General features: G+C 40.3%; 5 protein-coding genes across 5 annotated transcripts; 4 read left to right on the top strand and 1 right to left on the bottom strand.

The window, feature by feature from the left end:
* Nucleotides 1–438: 438 nt before the first annotated feature.
* Nucleotides 439–3,684, bottom strand: CGCS363_v014467 (Vegetative incompatibility protein HET-E-1; the record flags this gene model as incomplete). Its single annotated transcript, XM_036646316.1, has 6 exons — nt 439–458; nt 959–1,642; nt 2,775–3,075; nt 3,146–3,218; nt 3,273–3,420; nt 3,489–3,684. The coding sequence occupies 6 exons, from the start codon at nt 3,682–3,684 to the stop codon at nt 439–441; spliced, it is 1,422 nt and encodes a 473-aa protein (XP_036488175.1).
* A 1,542-nt stretch (nt 3,685–5,226) lies between these two features.
* JLP1-1 (Alpha-ketoglutarate-dependent sulfonate dioxygenase) lies at nt 5,227–6,483 on the top strand (the record flags this gene model as incomplete). The annotated part of the gene is made up of 3 exons (XM_036646315.1): nt 5,227–5,394; nt 5,451–6,186; nt 6,236–6,483. 3 exons carry the CDS (start codon nt 5,227–5,229, stop codon nt 6,481–6,483), a joined length of 1,152 nt encoding a protein of 383 aa, XP_036488176.1.
* Nucleotides 6,484–7,864: 1,381 nt separating this feature from the next.
* Nucleotides 7,865–9,822, top strand: CGCS363_v014465 (putative transporter; the record flags this gene model as incomplete). Its single annotated transcript, XM_036646314.1, has 6 exons — nt 7,865–8,140; nt 8,211–8,303; nt 8,361–8,408; nt 8,462–8,655; nt 8,708–8,872; nt 8,925–9,822. 6 exons carry the CDS (start codon nt 7,865–7,867, stop codon nt 9,820–9,822), a joined length of 1,674 nt encoding a protein of 557 aa, XP_036488373.1.
* Nucleotides 9,823–18,774: 8,952 nt separating this feature from the next.
* On the top strand, nt 18,775–20,153 carry CGCS363_v014464 (uncharacterized protein; the record flags this gene model as incomplete). The annotated part of the gene is made up of 3 exons (XM_036646313.1): nt 18,775–19,095; nt 19,146–19,968; nt 20,020–20,153. The coding sequence occupies 3 exons, from the start codon at nt 18,775–18,777 to the stop codon at nt 20,151–20,153; spliced, it is 1,278 nt and encodes a 425-aa protein (XP_036488374.1).
* A 490-nt stretch (nt 20,154–20,643) lies between these two features.
* Nucleotides 20,644–21,826, top strand: CGCS363_v014463 (uncharacterized protein; the record flags this gene model as incomplete). The annotated part of the gene is made up of 3 exons (XM_036646312.1): nt 20,644–20,817; nt 21,142–21,499; nt 21,567–21,826. 3 exons carry the CDS (start codon nt 20,644–20,646, stop codon nt 21,824–21,826), a joined length of 792 nt encoding a protein of 263 aa, XP_036488179.1.
* Between the last annotated feature and the right edge of the window lie 1,067 nt (nt 21,827–22,893).

The raw sequence follows: 22,893 nt of genomic DNA, 5'->3' as shown, positions 1-22,893 counted from the left end.
TATCGTTGGGTTCCGAGCCCTGCTGTGATAGAGTCATCAAACGAATCAGCTTTGAAACCCTCTGAGATCATGGCATGCCAGTGATCTTCCTCCTCTTCACGATTAATATGACGAAGGAATGCTTGAATCCCAATATCCGTTGTGTCTGATCTTGATGGGGATGCATCCAGTAGCAAGATTCTAGGCCTCCCACTGCTTTGGATATGTCTCCGGTCGCAGAGCATCCATAGCTCAAGTTGAGTCGGCTGAAGATTTACAACCAACTTCAAAGCCTGGACCTGTGTCGAAAATCGAGGGGCGAAAAGAAGCCGACTACAAATATCCCACGATGTCCTTGGTAGAATACGACTGATCTTGATACGCTTATCTATAGGTACGTGCACACTTTTGTGTCTCCCCCAAAGCGTGCTGTCGGGCCTGCGGTACGAAAGTTGGTCCTCAACTATAATGAATGAGGGCTGGTACTCTGTCAGATGGTCGAGCTTGTATGACATCAAAGCCATGGGCAAATTGCAATCTCGCCGAAAAAGGTCCGGCTGGACCTTTTCGAGAAAGATGCCGCAACGGTGAGTTGAAGTGCCAATATCCAGGCGGAGAACGTATCGAATAATTGCTCCGTTATCCTCTTCTGGTAGCAATATAGGTTTGGGTACAATGGCGAGGCCTAAAATACCATGGGGACAAGGTCTCTGGATATCTTTGTCTGACGGGATCGCAACCATGCAAAGATTCCTTCCCATAAAGCGAGGGCCTCTGCTGGTCAGTTCCATCCCAACATCATAATTTCGAAAGCGTGTAATTGCTTGCGTTTTTTCATGACCGGCGAAGTCCGCTGGAGATGACGCGAATGCCACTGAAGTTCGGGAGTGGAGGGGTCTGCGAGAATCCCATGCAAGTAATGAGGTATCGTCGTCCTTTTTGCAAATCTCCTCCTGTAGTCGTCGAAATGCTTTCGGACCTTCTCCGTAGAGCATTGGCATGTTGATGTCGAAGATTCCTAATAACGAATATGCCACATCCTCCTTTCGTCTCGTGCTTCTTGTAGCCGCCCAAGCCATCCGCGTCGCTACGGGGATGTCCCACAGGGGTGTCTTGCCAAGCAGCACGTCGCAGAGAATTCCCGTGATGTCTGAGATGATCTCGACCAAGGATTCTTTCGTACCCAACAGATTCCAGTCCTGATCATAAAACCGCACTTCAGCGGGAGCGAGCAATTCCTGAAGTGTCCAGCCTCTGGTAAACCATCGGCAGTTACGAAGGTGCTTCTCCAAGGATCGTGTGCGGGGCATGTCTGCCAAGTATGCGTAGCAGGCTTGCGCATCATGGTAATATCTGAACATGGAATTGATCGATTCCGAAAGGTCCGCGCTGCTCGTTTTGTCAATGCAGCAGGTGTCTACCCAAGCATAGTCAACTCCACGAGCTCGAGCTAGGCGACATATTTCCTCGATTTTCTCGAACCCCTTCATGTTCTGGGCGACATCGATGTCTTGAAAGTCTTGAAAGCTGACTTCCTCCTCATCCCAAGTATGAGATAGGATGACATAGTTGGGGATCTCTTCGTCAAAGACCTCTTCTATTTTCAGTGTTCTCACATCGATCAGCTTCATCATCGACGTTGACCATTGATGAAGAGCTGCAGCTGGAATCTAATTAGTACGCGTCAACAAGATCCTGGAGGTTGAAAGAGGCTGGAATTAATTTTGGGCCCCAAAATTGGAGATAAGAAATAGCCTAACCTCTTAGTCTGACTATTCTTACTGCATGTGTGAGCTGGCGTGCATGAAGTGCCGCATGACCACCACAAGGAAAGCCGGAGATAAGCCGAGATCCTTACCAAAACTAGTACTGCAATTTTATTCGTTCATTATTTAATACTGCTAGACACCGTCTTTGAGGGTATGCTTTTGCTGAGGCCCAATTTGATCCTGCAGCAAAGCCAGATATCAGATCTCATTCTGCCGCGTTCTTATGTACTGCCCCAGTTCAACCTGCCAGCCGATTGCCGTAATTCTTCGGCCACAGGTAGTCACAATACAGGTATGTAGCTGAAAAACGCCGCCATCGAGAAAGCCCAATAAAAACAAAACTCGACTTGGTATTTATCGGGATGGAGACGATATGTCTTGATGTTGCTCCAATGTTGCTCCTTCATGTAGCTACCTCAGTCTTGCCTCTTGTGACACAACGGCTCAACTACAACGCTTCTACTTCAATTTGCACCCCGGCTGTTCTTAGACGATCAGCCAGAGGCTGTCCCAACGTTGCTGGCGTCAGAATCCCGCCTCCCAATTTGTGTGCGACACAATCCTCCCCAGAGTCGAGTAAAATCATAGCTGCCTCAACCGCCATCATGCCCGAAAACACGTAGGAGTCGCCGTTGTATCTCAACCTCGCCTGCACTCCTCTTTGGAGAAGAGGATTCCTTTGGAAATCCTGCGCATCTTCTTTCAGGTCTGCGATGGCAACGCCGCGATACTCAATGAAATTCTTCTGTCTTTCTTGCTCACTCGGTCCAGAGCCTGGAGGTACGAGCAGCTTTATCAACCATTTCACGGGCGGAAGAATGGCCGGGAGAATGGTCATAACCCAAACAAGAACCCAAAAAGCCCAACCGTGCACTACAGACGGGTATCGCTGAACGCTCCTGAAGTCGAAATTCGGACCGTATGATGTGGATGTAAGGCCGCTATGTTCTGCCTGCTGCAGCAAACCCCATGTTCGTTGAACAATTGCTTGGTCATGCGTTCCCGTCATACCAAATCCGAGCGTACCAAGTTTAAGTCGCTCGATAATGTCTTTGCTGACGTTTCTGCTCTCATCAGCTTGGGGTCTCGCAGAACGGATAGGCGATAATGCCCAAGGCTTTCCGGCTTTCAGAATGTTTCTTAAGCCGTATGATGAGACAGAAGTTACTAAGCCATTCAATGTGCCACCGCTTGCTTGTACTCTCGAGTCATGGACTGATATTAGACCAGCCGATGTTGGGCAGTCGAATGTCTCCTTGACCTTTTCAACCATGAGGCACGTGAGAAGGTCGGCAGGCAGACTGCCGACTCCACATGAAGGTATCATCTTTGAACCGGCCATCAGTATTTAGGCATCTTATCTGAGTGCGTGTCATAATTCTAGAGGAAGGTCTTACCATGGCCCCCGTTGACTTGGCAGTGTCTTCATAGGCTTTGATCATTTCCAGTACGGAAGGAGTCTCGCCGTTACTGGTATGATGTTAGAGAATATTGGTTTAAGGCCATAAAATGTTCTGAACTCACATATCAACATAATGAGTCCCGTTCTCCGCACAGCTTTTGAACACCCAGACACCATGCTGGGGAAAAGGGCCCACCGTCGCAACCAAACATCGGGTCTGCCTAGCCAGAGCGTCAAGCGATTGGGTCGTGAATTCGACGGGAATGACGTCTTCAAGATTCAGGGATCAGCGTGAGTTCACGCCAAAAGAATTAATTTGGCGAATTGACGGTTCTAACCTGGGTTCTGAGAAGTCTTCAGTCTCAGTTCTTCGGCCAACTTAGTCAATTTCGCCCCAGAACGACCTGCGATGGCCCACTTCAGATCACGATCATTTTCCGCGAGGTGCATCGCAGCGAAGCGACCTGTAAATCCTGTTGCTCCGAGAAGAACAACGTCGTACTCGCGATCTGAATTCTTGGTAAAACGAGCCATGATGCCGGCATCGATCGAGTTCATTACTCCATCTATGCAAAAGCGTTCGGAGGTCGTCTATACGATGGGTTGGCAGTATTTAAACGCATGAAGAAGAGCCACGTCTAGAAACAGACAGTTCCTCCGCAGACCGATTATCCTTTGAAATCGTCGCACTCGGAGATATATAGCAATAGTAATTCATTGGTATTCAGTCGGACGAATTCATGGCCCAGATCTGACTCCACAACTTTTCTCTGAGTCTGCTTCTGTGAAGTTCATCTGTCTGTCAAGATGGCGGCGGCGGACAGACAGAGAGGGCCGTCCAAAGTACCTCCGCTCGTCTTTCCTTTTTGTTGGACTAGAAACCGTCGGACATTGAGCCAAATTCCGCTTATGGCGCGTTTCATTCGTCAAAAGTACCGAAGGATTTCCGTCGGTGCAACTGGTTCATCCGCCCATCCGTACGAAAGTGAACGCCCTTCAAACGAGTATTCGCAGCTGAAATAGACTACCAGAAGTCTGTAGGTGAGTAGATGGCATTGTGCACGAAGCGACGGCAATGACCATGACGATGGAATGGTGCAGCGATACAGACTTTTGAACAAAAAGCTCATAAAGTATAAGTCCCGGAGACAACTCCCTATGATAGCACGAATGAGTACAGCATGGTTCTGTCGCATGATGAAACCCTCGGAGTCGTCTCTGCTTTGCCGGCCGATGCCGGAAGCTCTCCGATAAAAACCCCGACGCCGGAACCGGATGAGATGGAGACCACGGCGATGCAACCAAGTGGCGTCACTCCGTTTGAGCTGAGAATCCGACTGCCGAGCCGACTGCCAGATCAGCACCGCTGAGACACACTGCGGAAGACACGGGGGCCGTGGCCTCTTTTGCAAGCCAGATTTCCGGACATTCTCTCCGGTTACCATCGAAGTCGCTTCGGAATCACCATTGCCACTCTCAGGCAAAGTCAATTCCGTTCTCATACTCTTTAAACCTGTCAGACGTATCAAGATAAGATCGGACCAAATAAACGTGAAGCGCTTAAAATTTCCCGGAGGCGAAACGATCATGTGCAGATTGCGGGGTCCCATCTCCAACCAAGTCGTATCCAAGAATTGCGTGCTTAACCCCCAAGATAGCAACATCGCGCAGCCACCATTTCTAATCAGCACCGTCCTTGAGGCCGCTTCATGCCACCATTCGAGTTGCTGACTTCGATATGAATGGCGTCATTTCCCCTCCATCCACAGGACCCGATACCTCCATCTTTCGTCTCATGTACCCCAAGAAGCCAATGGACTGTAGTTTTGTAGCCATAGATCGGGGCCGCGTCGGCTGAATATTGTTTTCTTTGGACGGTCGGGCAGACAACGCAATCCAATCCCTGCCAGCATGCAATTCTTCTGGTTTAGTGCCCCTCATCGGATGAGCTCCGACAGTCATGCCTTTTGGAGGAGTAATCTATATAAGAGCAATCGGACACTTTCCATCAAGCCGCCCTTCTCATAGACAGTACAGCGTTGAGAACAAGTGCAATCATACGCATAATCAGACAAAATGGCACCTTCAGCAACATCGACGTCCACCGTGACGGACCCGGCTAACTTGCCGGTGAACAACCTCCGCTTGTACGCTGACGGCTCTGGCGACTACAAGGAGCTGTCTCCTGTTGTTTACGACAAGGAGGCCGAGTCCAAGGGAGGAGATGGCCATGAGGGCGCCAAGGTTCGTTCTTTCGAGGACCCCATTTCAGCATTCAGCGACTGATCTGTATGATGTAGTATCCTCACTACCTCCCCACGTGGAACCCCGAGCAGAAATACCCCCCTCTGCAACCATTCCAGCATGTAGAACACGGAAAGAACGCAGACCCCAGTTTCCCCAACCTTCTCCCCAAGAGTGAGGCTCAGGTCACTGACCTGACGCCCACCATCGGTTCTGAGGTCAGGGGCATCCAGCTGAGCAAGCTCAGCGACGCCGGAAAGGACGAGTTGGCTCGCTACGTTGCCGAGCGCAAGGTCGTTGCTTTCCGCGGCCAGGACTTTGCCGACCTTCCCATCGACAAGGCCCTCGAGTTCGGCGGTTACTTCGGTCGCCATCACATCCACCCTACCTCTGGATCTCCTGAGGGCTTCCCTGAGATTCACCTGGTTCACCGCGCGGCAGGTGACCGATCAGCGGAGCAGTTCTTCGCCACCAGAACCAGCTCCATTGCCTGGCACTCCGATGTCTCTTATGAGGCCCAGCCTCCCGGTACCACCTTCCTGTACATCCTCGACAAGCCCGAGACTGGAGGCGACACTCTCTTCTGCGACGCCGTTGAGGCCTACAGGCGTCTGAGCCCGCTGTTCCAAGAGAGACTACACGGCCTGCAGGCGGTGCACTCCGGTATCGAGCAGGTCGCTGCCTCTGTGAAGAAGGGCAGCATCAAGCGCCGCGAGCCTGTTGCCAACACCCACCCTCTTGTCCGCACACATCCGGCTACTGGCGAGAAGGCGCTCTACATCAACCCTCAGTGTAAGTCGATACTGAAGACGCCAAAATGCATATGCTGATTCAAAAATAGTCACCCGAGAGATCGTCGGTTTGAAGAAGGAAGAGTCCGACGCTCTTCTTAAGTTTTTGTACGAGCACATTGCTTGGGGCGCAGACTTCCACGCCCGTGTCAAGTGGGAGGAAGGCACCGTTGTCGTTTGGGACAACAGAGTCACTCAGCACTCTGCGCTCGTTGACTGGAACAATGGCTCCCGAAGGCACCTTGCCAGAATCACTCCTCAGGCCGAGAGGCCATACGAGACCCCATTCAAGGGTTAGGTTTTGAGGATGAGTGAGGCTGCGTAAATAACAAGACCAGCGAGGTCATCAAGGGACCATCTGAACCAAGAATGGTGGTGTGTCCGCAGTAAAACACTGCAACAATTATTATGGAGAGACCTGAATCATGATGAATGCCAATTTTACGATTTCTGATAATCTGACCCCCGACTTTTAATCTCTTGATTTCACCTGAGGAGTGTTTTCGTTCCTATTTTGCCACAACAGGCTCAACGATCTCAAGTTGAGAGAGTCACGGTGAAAGGGGTAATTCGAAGACCCTTTCCCATGCAGTCGGGTCGTCTGTCAGTGGCACAGGCCATGTTGCATACCCATTCCCCTGGGAACGACTGTTTCCAACATCGGAATAGCTTACTCTACACGACTTGCCGAACTGAAGCTATTTTAGAACTTTGTCTCCCTGCGCAAGCCACTGATAAGATCCAGACTTGCATCGAACCTTCGGTGACATGGGCAGAAGACAAAGACTAAAGGCTAAGATAAGCCTGAGATAGTAGCAGCGTAGGCTGGACTTCGAGACGTCCGCGCTGCGCCAGGGTGGGCTGTCCATTTGGCTGTTGTCTGATTGGTCGGTTCTTCGACATCGCGCATATTTCTCTGTCGCAATCCCATGGCTAAGATCACGCAATGCCGTTCCCATCCCTTTTTCGTTAACAAAACGTGCCGGCTTGCATGCAACCCACATCAAATGCGAAGAGCCAAGAGTTTGGGTCTGGATTATCCTCGTCTTTCGACGAACTATCCACAGGAGGCAATTCATTCGCCATCTTACCAAGACAGCACTAGCAGAATTTCCCCAGTCGGCATATGCGCCGTCCCACGAATGAGCCCCCCAATGGTCCCAGACGGGATTCCTTCCGCTTAACTGAGCCCTTCGTAAGCTTGTTTGTTAGTCTTCGGCTGCTCCATTACCTGTCACTGATCATTCCCGAAAGCTGGAACCACTCCGGATCCTACTCGACCCCCCCACGGGCCCGTTACGAGTCGTTGACCATTGATGCACAGCGCAATTCCGTGAAGCAATTGCACCATAGATAAGACGGCTCATTCGCTGAACAACTCGAATCGCTTATGGTGCGATCGCCCTGGATCATCGCGACACTGCGGCCTGTATTTTCTCCTCTGCACCCCTGCCATCCGACGTCAAGCCGGAGAGTTGAGATGAATTACGCGTAGAGACCAATGCCCAGATTGCCGGGTTCATGGAGGGCATCTATAAAGGTTCTTGCATCTCCGCGGAACCATACCAAACTGCCGGGATTGCGAGGTTGTGATGCATCTGTCGAGGCTCTAATAACATCTGCAAGGACTGACACAACTGTAACAATTCCCGTTGTTCAGAGTTGCCGGTCATTCAGCCATGGCTTCTACCAACACTGGAGGGCCCTTCAAGGACCATCCCGAGGAGACCAAAGACGTTAGCACCTCCCAGTCGCAGGCCACGGACGCGTCAGTGTCATCGGTGAGGGAAGTGTCCGACAATGCGTACGGCTCAACGGATGAGCATGTTTTCTCCGACCCCAGTATCGCTGAATACTGGCGCAAGGTGTACGAGAAGGCTCAGTACGAGAACCGACACCGTTTCGATCCGAGCTACCAATGGTCGGCAGAGGAAGAGAAGAAGCTGGTCAGAAAGGTACGGTTGACTCACCTGTTGATTACGGGACAAAATGGATTCGAATTGATGCTAACTCGAATGTGTGTAGATCGACAAGCGCATCATGGTTTGGGCTTGGGTCATGTTTTGCGCCCTGGATCTCCATCGTCGTAATATCAACCGAGCGATTTCTGACAACATGGTATGTATGCCCATGGGAAGAGAATTGGATACGAATGCCAACTAACCTGTTCAAAAGCTTCCGGAACTCGGCATGAACACGAACGATTACAACTATGGCCAGACGGTTAGTTCACCCAAAACATTCTGGAACACAATTAGACTCACACTCGGGGGTAGATTTTCCTTCTGACGTTCCTCTCCGCGGAGTTGCCCAGTGGGCTCATCAGCAAGAAGCTCGGTGCCGACAGGTGGATCCCAACCATTATGGTGGGTTGGTCTATCACGGCTGGCTGCCAGGCTTTCTTGTCGAGTCGCGCTGGCTTCTATGCCATCAAAGCCCTTCTTGGCCTGTTGATGGGCGGTTTCATCCCGTGAGTGGCCGTTCGATATCGAGGATTGTTGGACATTGCTAACTCATCTTAGTGACATTGTCCTTTGGCTCACCTACTACTACAAGTCGAACGAACTCCCGCTCAGACTCGCCTGGTTCTGGACGGCGCTCAGCACCGTCAACATTGTGGGATCCTTGCTTGCCGCAGGTGTTCTCCAGATGCGAGGAATCGCAGGATGGTCTGGTTGGAGATGGCTGTATGTAAACCCATCATGCATGATGTGAATTCTCTGACTAACGGTGCAAAAGGTTCCTCTTGGAGGGAATTGTGACCCTGATCATCGGCATCTTTTCGTGGGGTCTCATGCCCCCTGGCCCCTGCCAAACTAAAAACTGGTTCCGGGGTAAGAATGGATGGTTTTCCGACCACGAAGAGTACATCATGGTCAACCGCCTGCTGCGGGACGACCCGAGCAAGGGTGACATGCACAACCGAGAAGCAGTCGGCCCTTCTCAGCTGTTCAAGGTCGTCAAGGACTGGGAGCAGTGGCCTCTATACCTAATCGGCTTGACCACATATATCCCGCCTTCCCCGCCGAGCAACTACCTCTCCTACATCCTTCGCAAGCTGGGATTCTCTGTTTTCCAAGCAAATCTTCTCGCTATTCCCTCGCAATTCCTGTTCGCCGTCAACCTACTCATTATCTCATGGGTCTCTGGAAAGTTCAAGGAGCGAGCCATTGTCTCGTCCATCTCTAACATTTGGATCTTCCCATGGCTCGTGGCGCTCGTGGCTCTACCTGCAAGCTCGAGCACCTGGATCAGATATGCTCTGTTGACTGGTCTGCTAAGTTACCCTTACTGCCACGCCATCTTGGTTGGATGGAACGCGAAGAACAGCAATGCGGTGCGAACGAGAGCTGTTAGCGCGGCGCTGTACAACATGTTCGTGCAAGCGGGCAACATTGCTGCATCCAACATCTACCGAGATGACGATCAACCTTTGTACCGCCGCGGAAACAAGATTCTTCTCGGAATCTGCTGCTTCAACATTGTGCTGTTCTACCTCGTCAAGGCATTTTACATCTGGCGGAACAAGGTTCGCGATCGCGCATGGAATGCTTTGACGAAGGCGCAACAAGAGGACTACACCCTCAACACAACAGACGAGGGCCAGCAAAGACTCGATTTCAGATTCGCGCACTGATAATTGTTTGTTGTGGAGTTAGCCAGGCCAACCGGTTGTTAGGATGAGGCTCGACGACCTGTGGCTGTCAATATGGAGCGCATGAGTAGCGGCTATGGACCTGAACAAGATCGCATATGAGCTTAGAATGGATGAAACTAGACGTCAATATTTGATATGACAACGACCAATTCATTACCATAGACTCGGGGCAACTGGTGATAGGACGTCGATTTCATATTTCGTGAGAAAGGCCAGTTCAAGGAACCAACAGAGACATACATCGTGGACAAAAACGCTCAAACCCCATAAGAGCCCGTGCATATCTTATGCAGGGGTTCCCTCTGAGGTGACACAAAGACCGATAGACGCTTTTAGTGATCGATCAAAAGCTTTTCCTTACCAGCACGCACTTATGATCTATGTGATGCACCTAATTTGGCTGCTCATAAGCAGTATAGCAGCTGTGTAGGTTTCCATCATCATTAGAAACATTGCTGATAATCTGTTTAATTCGCTTAAAGTTGCATATTAGCGATCAGATTCTTATATAGCGCCTCAAACGCAATTAAAAGCTAAGCTTATTAGGAATCAGAGTGCTGCTATTAGATTGCAGGGGTTAAAATAGCGCTTCTTAGCTACTAGGGGGCGGCCTAAATAAATAGATAATCCGCTTAATAAGAGCGATAAGCCTTATAAAAACTACGTATAGAGTTTTTACTTATACTTAGGGATATATAGTTAATATATATCTAAGTAAATTTATTAATTAATAGTCTAATTTATATTAACTAATATACTAATAAGCTATTTATAGTATAAAAGAATAACTTATAAGTATATAATAATACCTCTAAATAGTAAAAAGATCTTTTTAAAAAGTATAAAAGATTAAATTTTTTAAATTAACTAAGTTTAAGCTTTTTATTACTCTTATTAGTTATAATATATTATAAACCTTAAGAAGTTCTCTAAGAGTACTACTTAAGCTTATAAGTCTACTTTTTAGAAGCTTATAGTATTTCTAAAACTCCCCTATATCTCTAACTACTTAGTATAAAGAAATATAACTATAATAATTCTCTATAAGAATAATATAAAAACTCCTTAAATAATAAGACTTATAAATCTCTTTTAAATAAACTATACTCTTTATAATAAACTTAAAATAAACTATAATTTCCTCAAAAAAGAGTAAAATAATATAATAAAAGGTATATAAGAGGTTTAGTAGTTTATAAAAGAGATAATATCTATAAAGTTTCTATAATATTACTATATTACTAATATAAGTATTAATAAGTAGCTCTATAAGCTAAAAACTTATATTAATTATAATAAGGGAGAATAAAAGATTTAAATAATCTCTAAATATATAATAATAATTATAGCTCTTAGTTAAAAGTTCCTCTTAATAAAAAAGGATATAAAAGTATAGATCTCTTAATAAGAAAATATAATCTATAAAGAGTAAAGCTATAAAGTTCTAAATAACTTAAACTCTTTAATTTAGTTTCCTAAATATATTAATATACTTACTTAGAACTACTTTAATATATAAATATCTACTTACTATATAACTAAGCTCTTCTTAGTAACTTAATAAAGCTTTATAGTTAGTAAAATTATCTCTAATACTTAAATATATTTTATATACCTTAAAACTACTCTATAGAAGTTTAAAGTAAGTAGAAGTATATTTAGCTTTATAGTTTAAGATAGAGAATTTTAACTAAATAAATTTAAATAACTTAATAAAATAACTAACTATAGAATAAACTATAGAAGAAGCCCCTAAAGAGAATAAAACTTAAAGTAACTCTTAGTAATAATAAGAACTTACTAAAAGTAAGAAGAATCTCCTTTAAATACTTAAAATATAAAGAAACTATATTATAAGCTATATTATAATATATATACTCTCTCTAAATACTTTTATATTAATACTATAATTTAACTAAAAATATAAGTACTCTAAATAGTTATTTAATATATTTTTAATAGAAGAATAGAGAATAATAAAACTTTTATAAAGTATATCTATAAAGTAATAAAGTATACCTTAAAATTAATATAACTTTATAAAAGAGCTAAAAAGTATACTAAAGTAGTATTTATAATATTAAGAGAATACTCTTTTATAAGATCTATAATATTAAACTTAAGCTTTATAATATATATATTTAATTATATAAAATAGTTTATTACTTTATAAAGCGCTCTAATAGGAGATTTCCTATAAACTAGAATATATAGAGTTCTTATTAAGGTATATAATATAACTAAAATCTTAGTAAGAAATATAAATAATATAATAAAACTATAACTATTTAATATAGCTTTATATTTTAAACTTATTAGTAACTTAGTATTTCTATAAAAGTTATACTAAAGAGGGATATAATAAGATATAAGCTTTAGTAATAACTATTTATAGAAATTAAACTATATATTCTTATACTTACTTAAGAATATTAATAATTAATATATTCTTAATTATAGATTTCTTAGTAAAATAACTTTTATTATAATTATACTTTTATTAACCTCTATATAAAATAAAGCTTTAAAACTAAAAAGAAGATATAACTATATAACTTTAATATATTATAAACTTATTAAAGGATTAATAAAGCTTTAATATTAAAAGTTTAGATACTTAAAGCTAAAAGTCCTCTAATATCTATCTAACTTTATAAGAGAGGTCTAGATATTAAATAAGTACTTAAGAATCTTAACTACTAATTATAATATATATAAGTAAGAGAAGTTATATTACTAAGTATAATATATACTAAGAGAAGTAGTTATATAAACTTTTCTAAGTAAGAGAATTACTCTAAACTTCTATAACTATAAAGAAAAATATAAAAGTTATACTTTAAATATAATTATTATTAATAGAGCTTTAAGCTTAGCTTAAGACTTCTATTTAAGAAATAAGAAGATAGATTTACTCCTTAATACTTTAAATAAGTTCCTAAACTACTTTTAAACTATATTTAGTATTTAAGTTAAAGAAATTAAAATAAATAATAAAATATTAAAGTATAAATAAGTTAGAGAAGAACTATATATAAGAGGTATTAAGATTAAGTTATCCTCTCTATATATATAAGTATAAAATAGAGGGGTAGAAAGAATAGCTATAGCTATTAAGTAGTATATAAGAGTAATAGTAATAAGTGTAAAGTTATTAGATATACTCTAGCTAGAAATTAGTAAAATAGCTATATATATATATAATTATATATTAATAGTAAGTTAAGAATAGAAAACCTTATATAAGCTCTTCTATAGTTACTTTTAGTTATAAGAAAACTTATATTTAGTATAGTTAGACTTCTTATATCTTTAAGTATATAAATACTATATATATATAATAACTAGAGATATTTAACTTAGAAGAAATAAACGCTAGAAACTTATACTAAGAGCGTTTATTAGTTTTCTTCTAAGCTATATATTAAGTAATTCCTTTTATATATAGAACTTATTAAAAAGTAAAGTATTTACTATATAAAATATAATATTTAATAAGAAGAAGTTCTATAGTAAAAATCTAATATATATAGTAGAAGAGTTTTATTATATAAACTTTAAAGTAATCTAAGAATATATTACCTAGCTTATTAAAATATCTTATAGTACTTTTATAAAATAGAAAGCTAATAAAGAAGTAAATAAAATCCTTAATTATATTAAAACTACTATAAGAGAAGAGATTAACTAAAAATAGCTAGAGAAGATAGTATTATATATAAATATATAGTTTAAGCTTTAGTTAATACTACCTCTCTCTCTAAAACTAATAAGCTTATTTATAATATTTAGTAAAGCTTTTTAAGGAGTTTTTAATATAAAGGGATAAGAAATAAACTTATTAATAATAAAAGTAACTCTTAAAACCTTATTTAAAGCTATATTCTTAATAAGAAGTAATCTATATAAGAATCCTTATACTTTTTAGAGACTAAATAGCTTAAGTAGCTTATATATATAGTTTAGTTAGCTTTATATAGTTATAAAGGAAGATTAATCTATAAATATAATAAAAAAGCTATAAAATAAAGAAATAGAGATTAAAAGCTTAAAAGCTTCTAAAAAAGGTTTAGAGAAGTATAAAATACTTTCTAAAAGCTCCTTTTTATTAAGAGTAGCTTAATCTATATATTTATATTTTATAAGTACTTATTAATAAGAGTTACTTCTCCTCTTAATATTATATTAATAACTCCTAAGTTAAGAAGAATAACTAAACTATAAAAAGAAATATAATCTCTTAAAACTTAACTACTACTTTTTAATAGAAAGTTTCTTATAAATAGAGAAATTTTACTTATAAAATTATAAGAAGTCTAAATTATAAGAAGAAATTATAAAAAACATTTTAAGAAATTAGTAAGTCTTTAGATATTATTAAGTATATACTTATAAGCTTAATAAATATAGTAAATTTATAAAACTAAAAGTTTATTTAGTAATTTAAAGAGATTAATAAGTAAAAAATACTTAAAATACTTATATTATAACTCTTATAGAAATATTATTTTAAACTCTAATAGCTATAGTAAACTACTTTAACTTAAAGCTTCTCTAGTATAATATAATAAATATATTTATATATACTAAGCTTAATAAAATAGTATATATAAAGTTCCTACTTAGTTATAAGAAGCTTAAAAAGGTATTTAAGCTTAGAAAAACTTTATATAAACTTTATTAATCTCCTCTCTTATAATAGTATTATTTTAAAAAAGGACTAAAAGAGTTAAACTTCTTATAAATAATAAAAGAGGATTACTATTAGAGAAAAAGTTAAGTATACTTTTTCTTCTATATAAATAATTATATACTTACTTACTTAATAGTTTTTTAAAAAAAAACTAAAGAAGTAGTTAAGAAACTTTAGAAGAAATACTACTTTAAAAGTAGTAAAAGCTTATAATAGTTTCTTAGTATTAAGGTTCTTTATAATTAAAAAACAAAGAAACTTTAGCTTTTATAATTAGTTTATATAGAAAAAATAAGAAAACTCCTCTTATTAAGATATTCTCTAAAGATATAAAATAGAACCTTTATAAAGTATATTAAGCTACTTCTATATAAAAAAGAAGTTTTAAATAATAAAGTTAATCTCTATTAGAAAAAAATAAGAATTATCTTATATATAGTAATAATAATAAAACTAGATCTTATATTTATAATAAGTTATCTAACTTACTTTAACTAAAATTTTAGATTAAAATACTAATAAGCTATAGATTAAGCTTTATAGTATCTCTATAAAATATACTATTTATATATTAAGTATAGAGCTAAAGCTAAAAGCTTATATAATACTCTTAAAGTAGCTTCTAATATAAGTTTTAGTAATAATACCTTAAATTAAAAAAGCTCTTAAAGATTTATAATAAAACTTTTTAGAAGTATTATTATATAGAAAATAAGTAAATAAATAACTATAATAACTTTAACTATAAAAATAAAGCTCCTCTTATTCTTATTTATAGTTTAAGAAGTAATATTTATAAACTACTTTATAATATCTCTTTAAGTATAACTCCTTAGAGAGATAAAATAAGAAGTATCCCTTTAATTTATAAAAAGTACTCCTATAATAATATAAATCTAATATAATAACTAGTAAATAGTTAAACTAGTTATTAAGAAGCTTATCTATCTCTAAATAAAGTTATACTATATTAATATCTATAACTATTAGCTTTATTAAGAAATTTATAAAAAGTATATATTAGTAATATATACTCTTTTTATATAACTAATAGTAAATAGTTTTATAAAATCCCTCTTATAATAAGCTTTTAAGAACTTCTAAGTATAGCTAGGAATAGCTAATTAAAAAGAAACCCTTAAAAGAAACTATACTTCTAAGCTTAAAAGAGATAAAAAGAGCTAGAAGAAAGAAATAAAAAAAGAAAATATTTAAAATAACTTTATATAATAAGTATAGAGAGTTATAGAGATAAAGAGTAGAAAGTATAAAAAAACTTCTATTTAAAGTAGAAAACTACTAAAGAGACTAAATATCTATAAACTTATAGCTTAAAAGTAGAACTATTTTAAGCTAAAACTTTTAAAATACTAAGAAACTATAAAATAAAAATATTTAAATACTTTTAGGAGTAAGAATAAAAAGAATAGTTTTATAAGAAGTAGCTAGAGAGATAGCTAATTTAAAAGCGTTAAACTAGTTATAAAACTCCTTAAAATTAATATAGCTAGATTTAGAAGTATAGAGGAGAGTATAATTAAGGTTATAATAAGTAGCTATAATAGTATTTTAAGTATAACTTAAAGTAGAGTAAGAACTAGAGAAAATACTTAAAAAAGTAAGAGAAATATAGACTAAAGTCTCTAAATAAAGAAGAAATAAGCTAAAAAGAAATATAATAATAAGAAATATAAAAACTAAAATAAAGTAGTAAATATATAAAATATATTTAAGAGGGGTAATATTTTACTTCTTAGTAGCTTTATAAGCTATAATAACTTTATAAGTAGTATTCTAAAGATCTTTTTAAGTAATATTAATTCTCTATAAAAGAATTAATAACTATATAGAAATATTTAATAGGGGATAATTTATACTTTAGCTAAAATAGACTTACTACTTTTAGTATACTTTTTTATTTTATAAAGCTTATAATAGAGAGTAATAATCTCTTTAATACTTATAAAATAACTACTACTTTTTATATAATAGTAATAATAAATATTCTTATTAGAGAAGTAGTAGCTAAAATATAAATAGCTTCTATTAAAAGAGAGAGAGTAACTAAAATAAAGCTTATTTTCTAATTTAAAAGAGAAATCTATAGAGTTAAAAAGGTTATTAGTATTTATAATAACTTTACTCTCTTCTTCCTCCTCCTCTTTATTAATAGTAGTAATAATAATAATCTCTATATTAATATAAATAACTTAAAAAGTAGTTTCCTCTTTCTCTTATTTCTTCTTTTTAATAGTAATATACTTAGTGAGGTATTTAGTAATATAATCTTTCTTTTTCTATTTAATAAAAAAGAAAGTAAGAGCTTTAGCTTCTTTAATCTCCTTCTTCTTTTTAGTTTCTTTTTTAGCTTAGTGTTAGATATTAGAGGGGTAGCTATACTTCTTTTTAATAAAAGTCTCTTTAACTTAACTATTATTAAAGTTCTCCTCCTTAATAAACTAAGTAGTAAAACGCTTAGTATAACTAAAAAAATAAATAAATAAAATAAGAATAGAAGTTATAAAAAGAGGATTAATAATAAAAAATACTTATAAAAGGAGTATAAACTAATAGCTAGAACTAATAAGAAAAGCTAGCTTATCCTCCTTAAAGTTATTAGAGAGGCTAAAGAAGAAGTAAGCTAAATAATAGTACTTAGGGGTTTTAAGTATATATATATAGCTAGTATAAGAAGTAGTAAAATAAACCTTATATTTAGTATTAAAAGTATTATAAGAAGATATTATAAAATATTTAATCTATTTAAAGTAAATATTAATATAATAGTAAAAAAGTAATATAAAAATAATATATAATTTATAAAATCTTAAAAACTAAAGAAAAAAAAAAAGAAAAATAATAAGAAATATAAATAGTAAAAAATTATTTACTTACTTTCTTATTTTTAAGGAGAGCTAAAGTAATTAGTAAAACTATAACTAATTAGAAACTTTAAACTAATTAAGTAAAATAGAAAATATTTTATTCTACTATTTTAACTACTTATAATAAAAAAAACTATTATTTTATAACTTATAAAACTATTAAAACTATAATAATAAGAAGTAATTAAAGCTATTTAGAAACGCTTAATTAAGCTATAGGGATAACTATATAATTATACTAATTATCCCTAAGGGGGTATATTAGATTATAAGGGTTAAAATAGCACTTCTTAGCTACTAAGGAGTAGCTTAGATAAATAGATAATCTGCTTAATAAGAGCGATAAGCTTTGCGAAAACCACGTATAGAGTTTTTGCCTATACCTAGGGATATATAGTTAATATATATCTAAGTAAATTTATTAGCTGCTCGCTTAGGGGTCTATAGACTTCTAAGGGGGGCGTAGGGGAACTTCAGCCCTCTATTATATATATATAAAGGGCCTATACAGTATAAAGTCTAGTATATACTTAGTATATGCTCTAGCTTTAATATAGCCCTCTATATATAAGCTTTTTAGTATATATGCTTAGTATATACCCTCTAAGCCTTAGGGGCTTTAGGGGCCCTACTCTCTAAGCTTTAGAGGTTATACCTAGTATATGCTTAGTATAGGCCCTACTTTAAAGGCCCTACCTTAGGGGCCCTACTTTATAAGCCCTACCTTAGGGGCCCTGCCTTAAGGGCCCTGCCTTAGGGGCCCTACCTTAGGGGCCCTACCTTAGGGGCCCTACCTTAGGGGCCCTAAGGGCGCGTATATGCTAAGCATATGCGCAATTATCAATCCATTTTCCCCTTATATAAACTTTAGGGCATTTAGAGAGCTTTTTTAAATTTCACTGTGTAACTTGCATTTTTTTATATAAGTGTGTGGCGCTTGCACGGCCACAGCCCCCTAGGAAGTCTGTAGACCCCCCTGCGAGGTGTACACCCATCAGGAATAGAGTCAATTGAAGGCAGGGTCCCTGGTGCCAGTAGCCTATCAAAACACGGTCTGAGAGACACTACCATTTCGGCACTGCAGGCGACACCATTCCGGGCGCTATCTCCCACTGTCGGAGGGATTGTGATCCTGGCGCGGTATGTAAAATGATCTGAATCCTCTCAGGGGCTTGGCCGCACCAAGGCACCAGTATTTGAAGTTTTCTCTGCTGATGCACTTTTCCGCCGCCATGTCGTCAACATTGCGACTCTGAACATCACAACGAATAGTGGTTCAGGACTCTTACAGCCACGGCTGACACACAGAATCGACAAACAGCATCGCATTCACCCCGCCTACCCGTGACAGCAATGGGCAGCGTTCCTTGGGGAGGGCCAGCTTGGGCTGAGCTTGAAGTTACCCGAGACTGCACCGCGTTCGGCGCCTACGCTGCTTGGGTCACGACAGACGACAACGAGCCGCCGTTTCCCACTGTCGCGAGCTTCTGGCGTGCTGTTGTTCCCGAGGTCAATTCAACGCAGCCAAACAATGCGCAAATCATCGATTGGCATGAGTGGGTTCGCTTGAACAGGACTACTCTGGCCCGTCAGGTGGCAGATATCTCGTCATGTCGGCCGGAGTTGTGCCAGGCCTTTGGCTCCGAGATTGACGGCGGCCTCGCTGGCTTTGGGGTGAGCACTTCACATTTGCCTCTTATGTTGATCATGCTAAACAGTAGCAGCTTCTCGCCTCCTACGGTCTCGAAACCGTATTGTTGACCATCTACTGCACATTTGCCCTGCTGCGGTATTTCAACAACCGAAAGCATAGGGCCAGCTCGCCCAACGGAACCCAGGAATCGCCTGAAGCTGTCAAGCCTGGCGTCGTCAGTCGCGTTAATGAGGCTTTGAGAGGTACAACATACGACCTCTTTACCGCCGCTGCATTCCTCTCCCTCGGGATCCAGGCTACTGTCATCTACAGCCAAGTCTCTCCAATTGCCTATCGTTATAACTCCTCCTTGCAGCTCATCGTGTCCGCCTTTGCGTTCTATCCGTTGGCAACGATACTTCCGCTCATCCTCAACTCTGTTCGTCGGAGTTGGCTTAAGGGCGCCGTCCTCGTCGGGTTGTTCGTCATCCACACCGCAGCTTGGGTGTTGTGCACAAATAGCGCCCAAGTCGACTATTACCACAACTCCAACGTCATTGGTCTTTGCCCCCAAAACCATCCATCACAGGCTGTTGTATCAGCGGCCATGTTCACCATGGCAGCCATGGTATGGATGCCCCCGCTCTTTGGGCTGTGCCTCAGCGTCGTCCTATCCTTCTACAGATGCAACAATCGTAAGATGTGGCAGGCAAATTGGCTCAAAAAGGCTGCTAAGGGGGCTATGATTATGTACGCGTCCTTCAACTTCATTTGCATGTGGGGCGCTTGGATCATTCTCGTCGCGTTCTTCAGCGGCGCGTCATGGAAGTCAGAGGATGCTTGGAGTTTAGGGCAGGCACTTGCTCTCACGCCATGGGTTCCAGTGCTGGTCGAACTCGTGTCCATCTTGTTTCGTAAGTTCAACTCTCTTGCAGTTCCACAGTCCTCGAGCTAACATGAGGTAGTTGGCACCGAGGTTGGCTTCGTTGGTCGTTTACCCCTGGAGTTCAAGGTCATCCGCAGTGAGAAGGCTTTGCATCGCCAAGAAGGGGATTCTTTCTTAGACGAAGCTGAGGTCCATGGCGGTAATGGGGCTTAATGTTCCTTGAAGCTAAAGGAAGTTCATAGAGCCCTCTTTCTAACACTTACAATCTGATTCCTCGATGTTGCAAGAACGGAAAAGTCTCACTTGTGTATACTTGGTGTCCTTTCGAGACCCGATTGATGAAGCTTGAACACAGATTCAACTGCGGTAACAGCTGAGATCAGTAGTTGTTTCCAACCGAATCACCTCAGCTACGTGCGCCAAACCAGCGCCAGTGGCGTCCAATGTCTCAATGGGTGGGCAAGTAACCGCATATCAAGTTCCTGAACCTTGAGTCATGGCCCTATCAGATTTCTTGCTTGGTTTTGTTCATGAAATACTGTAGCGCAGGCTGGTTGGTTGAGTGGGTGTCACCCAAGAGTCGTTTTTATTACCACTAGAGTCGACTCAGATCAAGGAACACATTGCCGAACACCTTGAGCAACTAGCTTTGAGATTCGTTTGTGGCGATGAATCGACCGAAGATGATGAAAACGACGAAATCATGTCGCAAAGCGCTAGCGACAACATGTTTGAGCGTGGGTATAAAGTGCGCTTCTTGCAGGCTTTTGCCGATGAACAAATCGTCAATCTTGGTCAGACTCCGCAGCCACCGGAAATCACTGATCAGGATGATCTTCGTGATGCGTCTGAGGATGAGCCGTCAGGGCACGGATCGGTCAGAGCTTCTGGACCCGGTGAATCAGCACGCGAATAGCGTGTGCAGAAGCTGACGAGGTCGAATGTCACGCCCAATCACCATCACATCTTTGATTCCGGCTCACGTAACGGAAGAGGACGCTCAGGCACTGACCCAACTTTGAGATTTCCTGTCATTGAAACGAGAATGTTCCCCAAGGATGACAGCTTCAAAGGTCGCGAGAAGGATCTTGCGAACCTGTATTAGATCCTCTCCGAGCCGGGTTGCGTGTATGTTCTCAGCGCGGAAGGTGGGATGGGAAAGACAGCTCTGACAGTCTGATTCATGTACCAATACGAGCAGTCATTCGAGTACATCTTTTGGGTTCAAGCTGAGGCACTAATTAGTGCCTCCGAGACGTTCAATCAGATTGCCATGAGCCTCGCGTCGGCGGCCTCTGGAACGGATCAAGAGACCCTCACGAGGTTAGGACGGGAGTTTCTGAAGTCAACCAAAGCCCGGTGGCTGATGATTCTCGACAACGTGGATAAGTGGTATCATGCCGAACCTTTCGTACCAATGAAGACTTCTGTAACGATGGGAAGCATCCTAATCACAACCAGACACCAAGGCCTCACGGCGCCTTCTCGTCCTATTGACTATTACCGCCAGAACCTTGAGGAGCTTACAGATAGCGAGGGAAGGGACCTATTACTTCACGGTATTGCACAAGAACTATATCGAAATGGCTCCGATCATGTTTCTAATTCATTCCACGCTGAAACTAGGCAGTGCACTGAGGAAGGACGCCGCCGTCGCGCGGTCAAAATTCCATCTTTCCATAATACTGACTGCACAAAACGGTGGAAAGCCTCCTGAAGAGGCACAAGCTCTGGCACGTGAGAGTAGAGACGTAATCTCGAGGCTTCTCGTCTACGACGACATTCAGGGCGTTAGAGAAGAAGACGCAAGTGCCCTGTTTGATCATCTTCAGCCGGTCTTTGGCGGACGCTGGACTGAAACCCGTCTGTTAAAGTACGTCCCTTAGAGGCCAGAATGAGGAACCATGGGCAGTTATCATAACTTTCAATTGATTTTCAAACAAGCTACTTTTCATTTCTCCTGCATCCCATTTCCCTTTGGATGAGTCTTGCCGTCAATCGCAGTGATCGCCTAGATACAAAGCCGTCAAGCTCCTGCGACACCTCATAGTAAACATCACCTCCACCAGTTGCCAACATCTGATGTAACCTGACACAAATAATTATCATCCGTCCGTACCTATTGAAAACGGCAGGCTTCTGAGCTCTGAGACACCCGTTCAGCATGGGTATCGGGGAACATGGATGCCTGCATTTACCCCGCAAGATAGCTCTCAATAACCTACTTCTTTTGAACGTTGCGGCCTATCTAGGACTAGGGGGTTTATCTCCCGTAAAATCCGCCAGGCAGCGGGAACATTCCACGTCTTCATGCATCCGCCTGCATCGGGCTTATCTACCAACTTTCCGGGGTAGCCGTTAAGTGGGCAAACTTCGCCAGTTCTTGTCCCCGCCCCCAGGTTTCATTGCATTCATCATCCCGAGATTCTAGTCGTAGGAAGGACCGGCGTTCAGCTTTGTACATATTTCAGAATACGTTTTGAGCGGCCCCGACCAACCTCGTCGGTATCTGCGTGGCAATGCATGATTTGGCGCAGATACCGCCAGGGTTCTTTTCAGGAGATGCGTGTGACAGAGGAGAGATGATGGGACTGTATCGGGATAATCTGATGCCGGAGGCTTGATGATTTCTGCCGAGAACATCTTGTTTTGTCAGGTATCGACGGCCTTCGAGAGGCAACTCCGTCACTAAGACCAGAACAGTCGACCCTAATCCAGCCAGCTCCGCTTTCTTTCGAAGTAATTCATTGAGGAGCGCTGTTCATTGCAGGGCTTCTGTTCCAATGGGTACTACTCGTCCTGGGGCTTGTCTGAAGCTCGGGGCCATGCATGTGTCTTTCAATTTGATGTGTCGGAGCCTTTGCTGATCAAAGTAGGCACGGTCATTGGCTGAGTTGGATTGGGGAATGCTCGCAGTTACGTACTACTTGAACCCTCAGTCTCCAACTCAAAA

The sequence above is a fragment of the Colletotrichum siamense genome (genome assembly GCF_013390195.1).
Source record: "Colletotrichum siamense strain Cg363 chromosome Unknown KSG_Cg363_contig10, whole genome shotgun sequence".
Taxonomy (NCBI): domain Eukaryota; kingdom Fungi; phylum Ascomycota; class Sordariomycetes; order Glomerellales; family Glomerellaceae; genus Colletotrichum; species Colletotrichum siamense.
The sequence above is the reverse complement of the archived record's forward strand: the minus strand, read 5'-3'. Positions and strand labels throughout refer to the sequence as shown.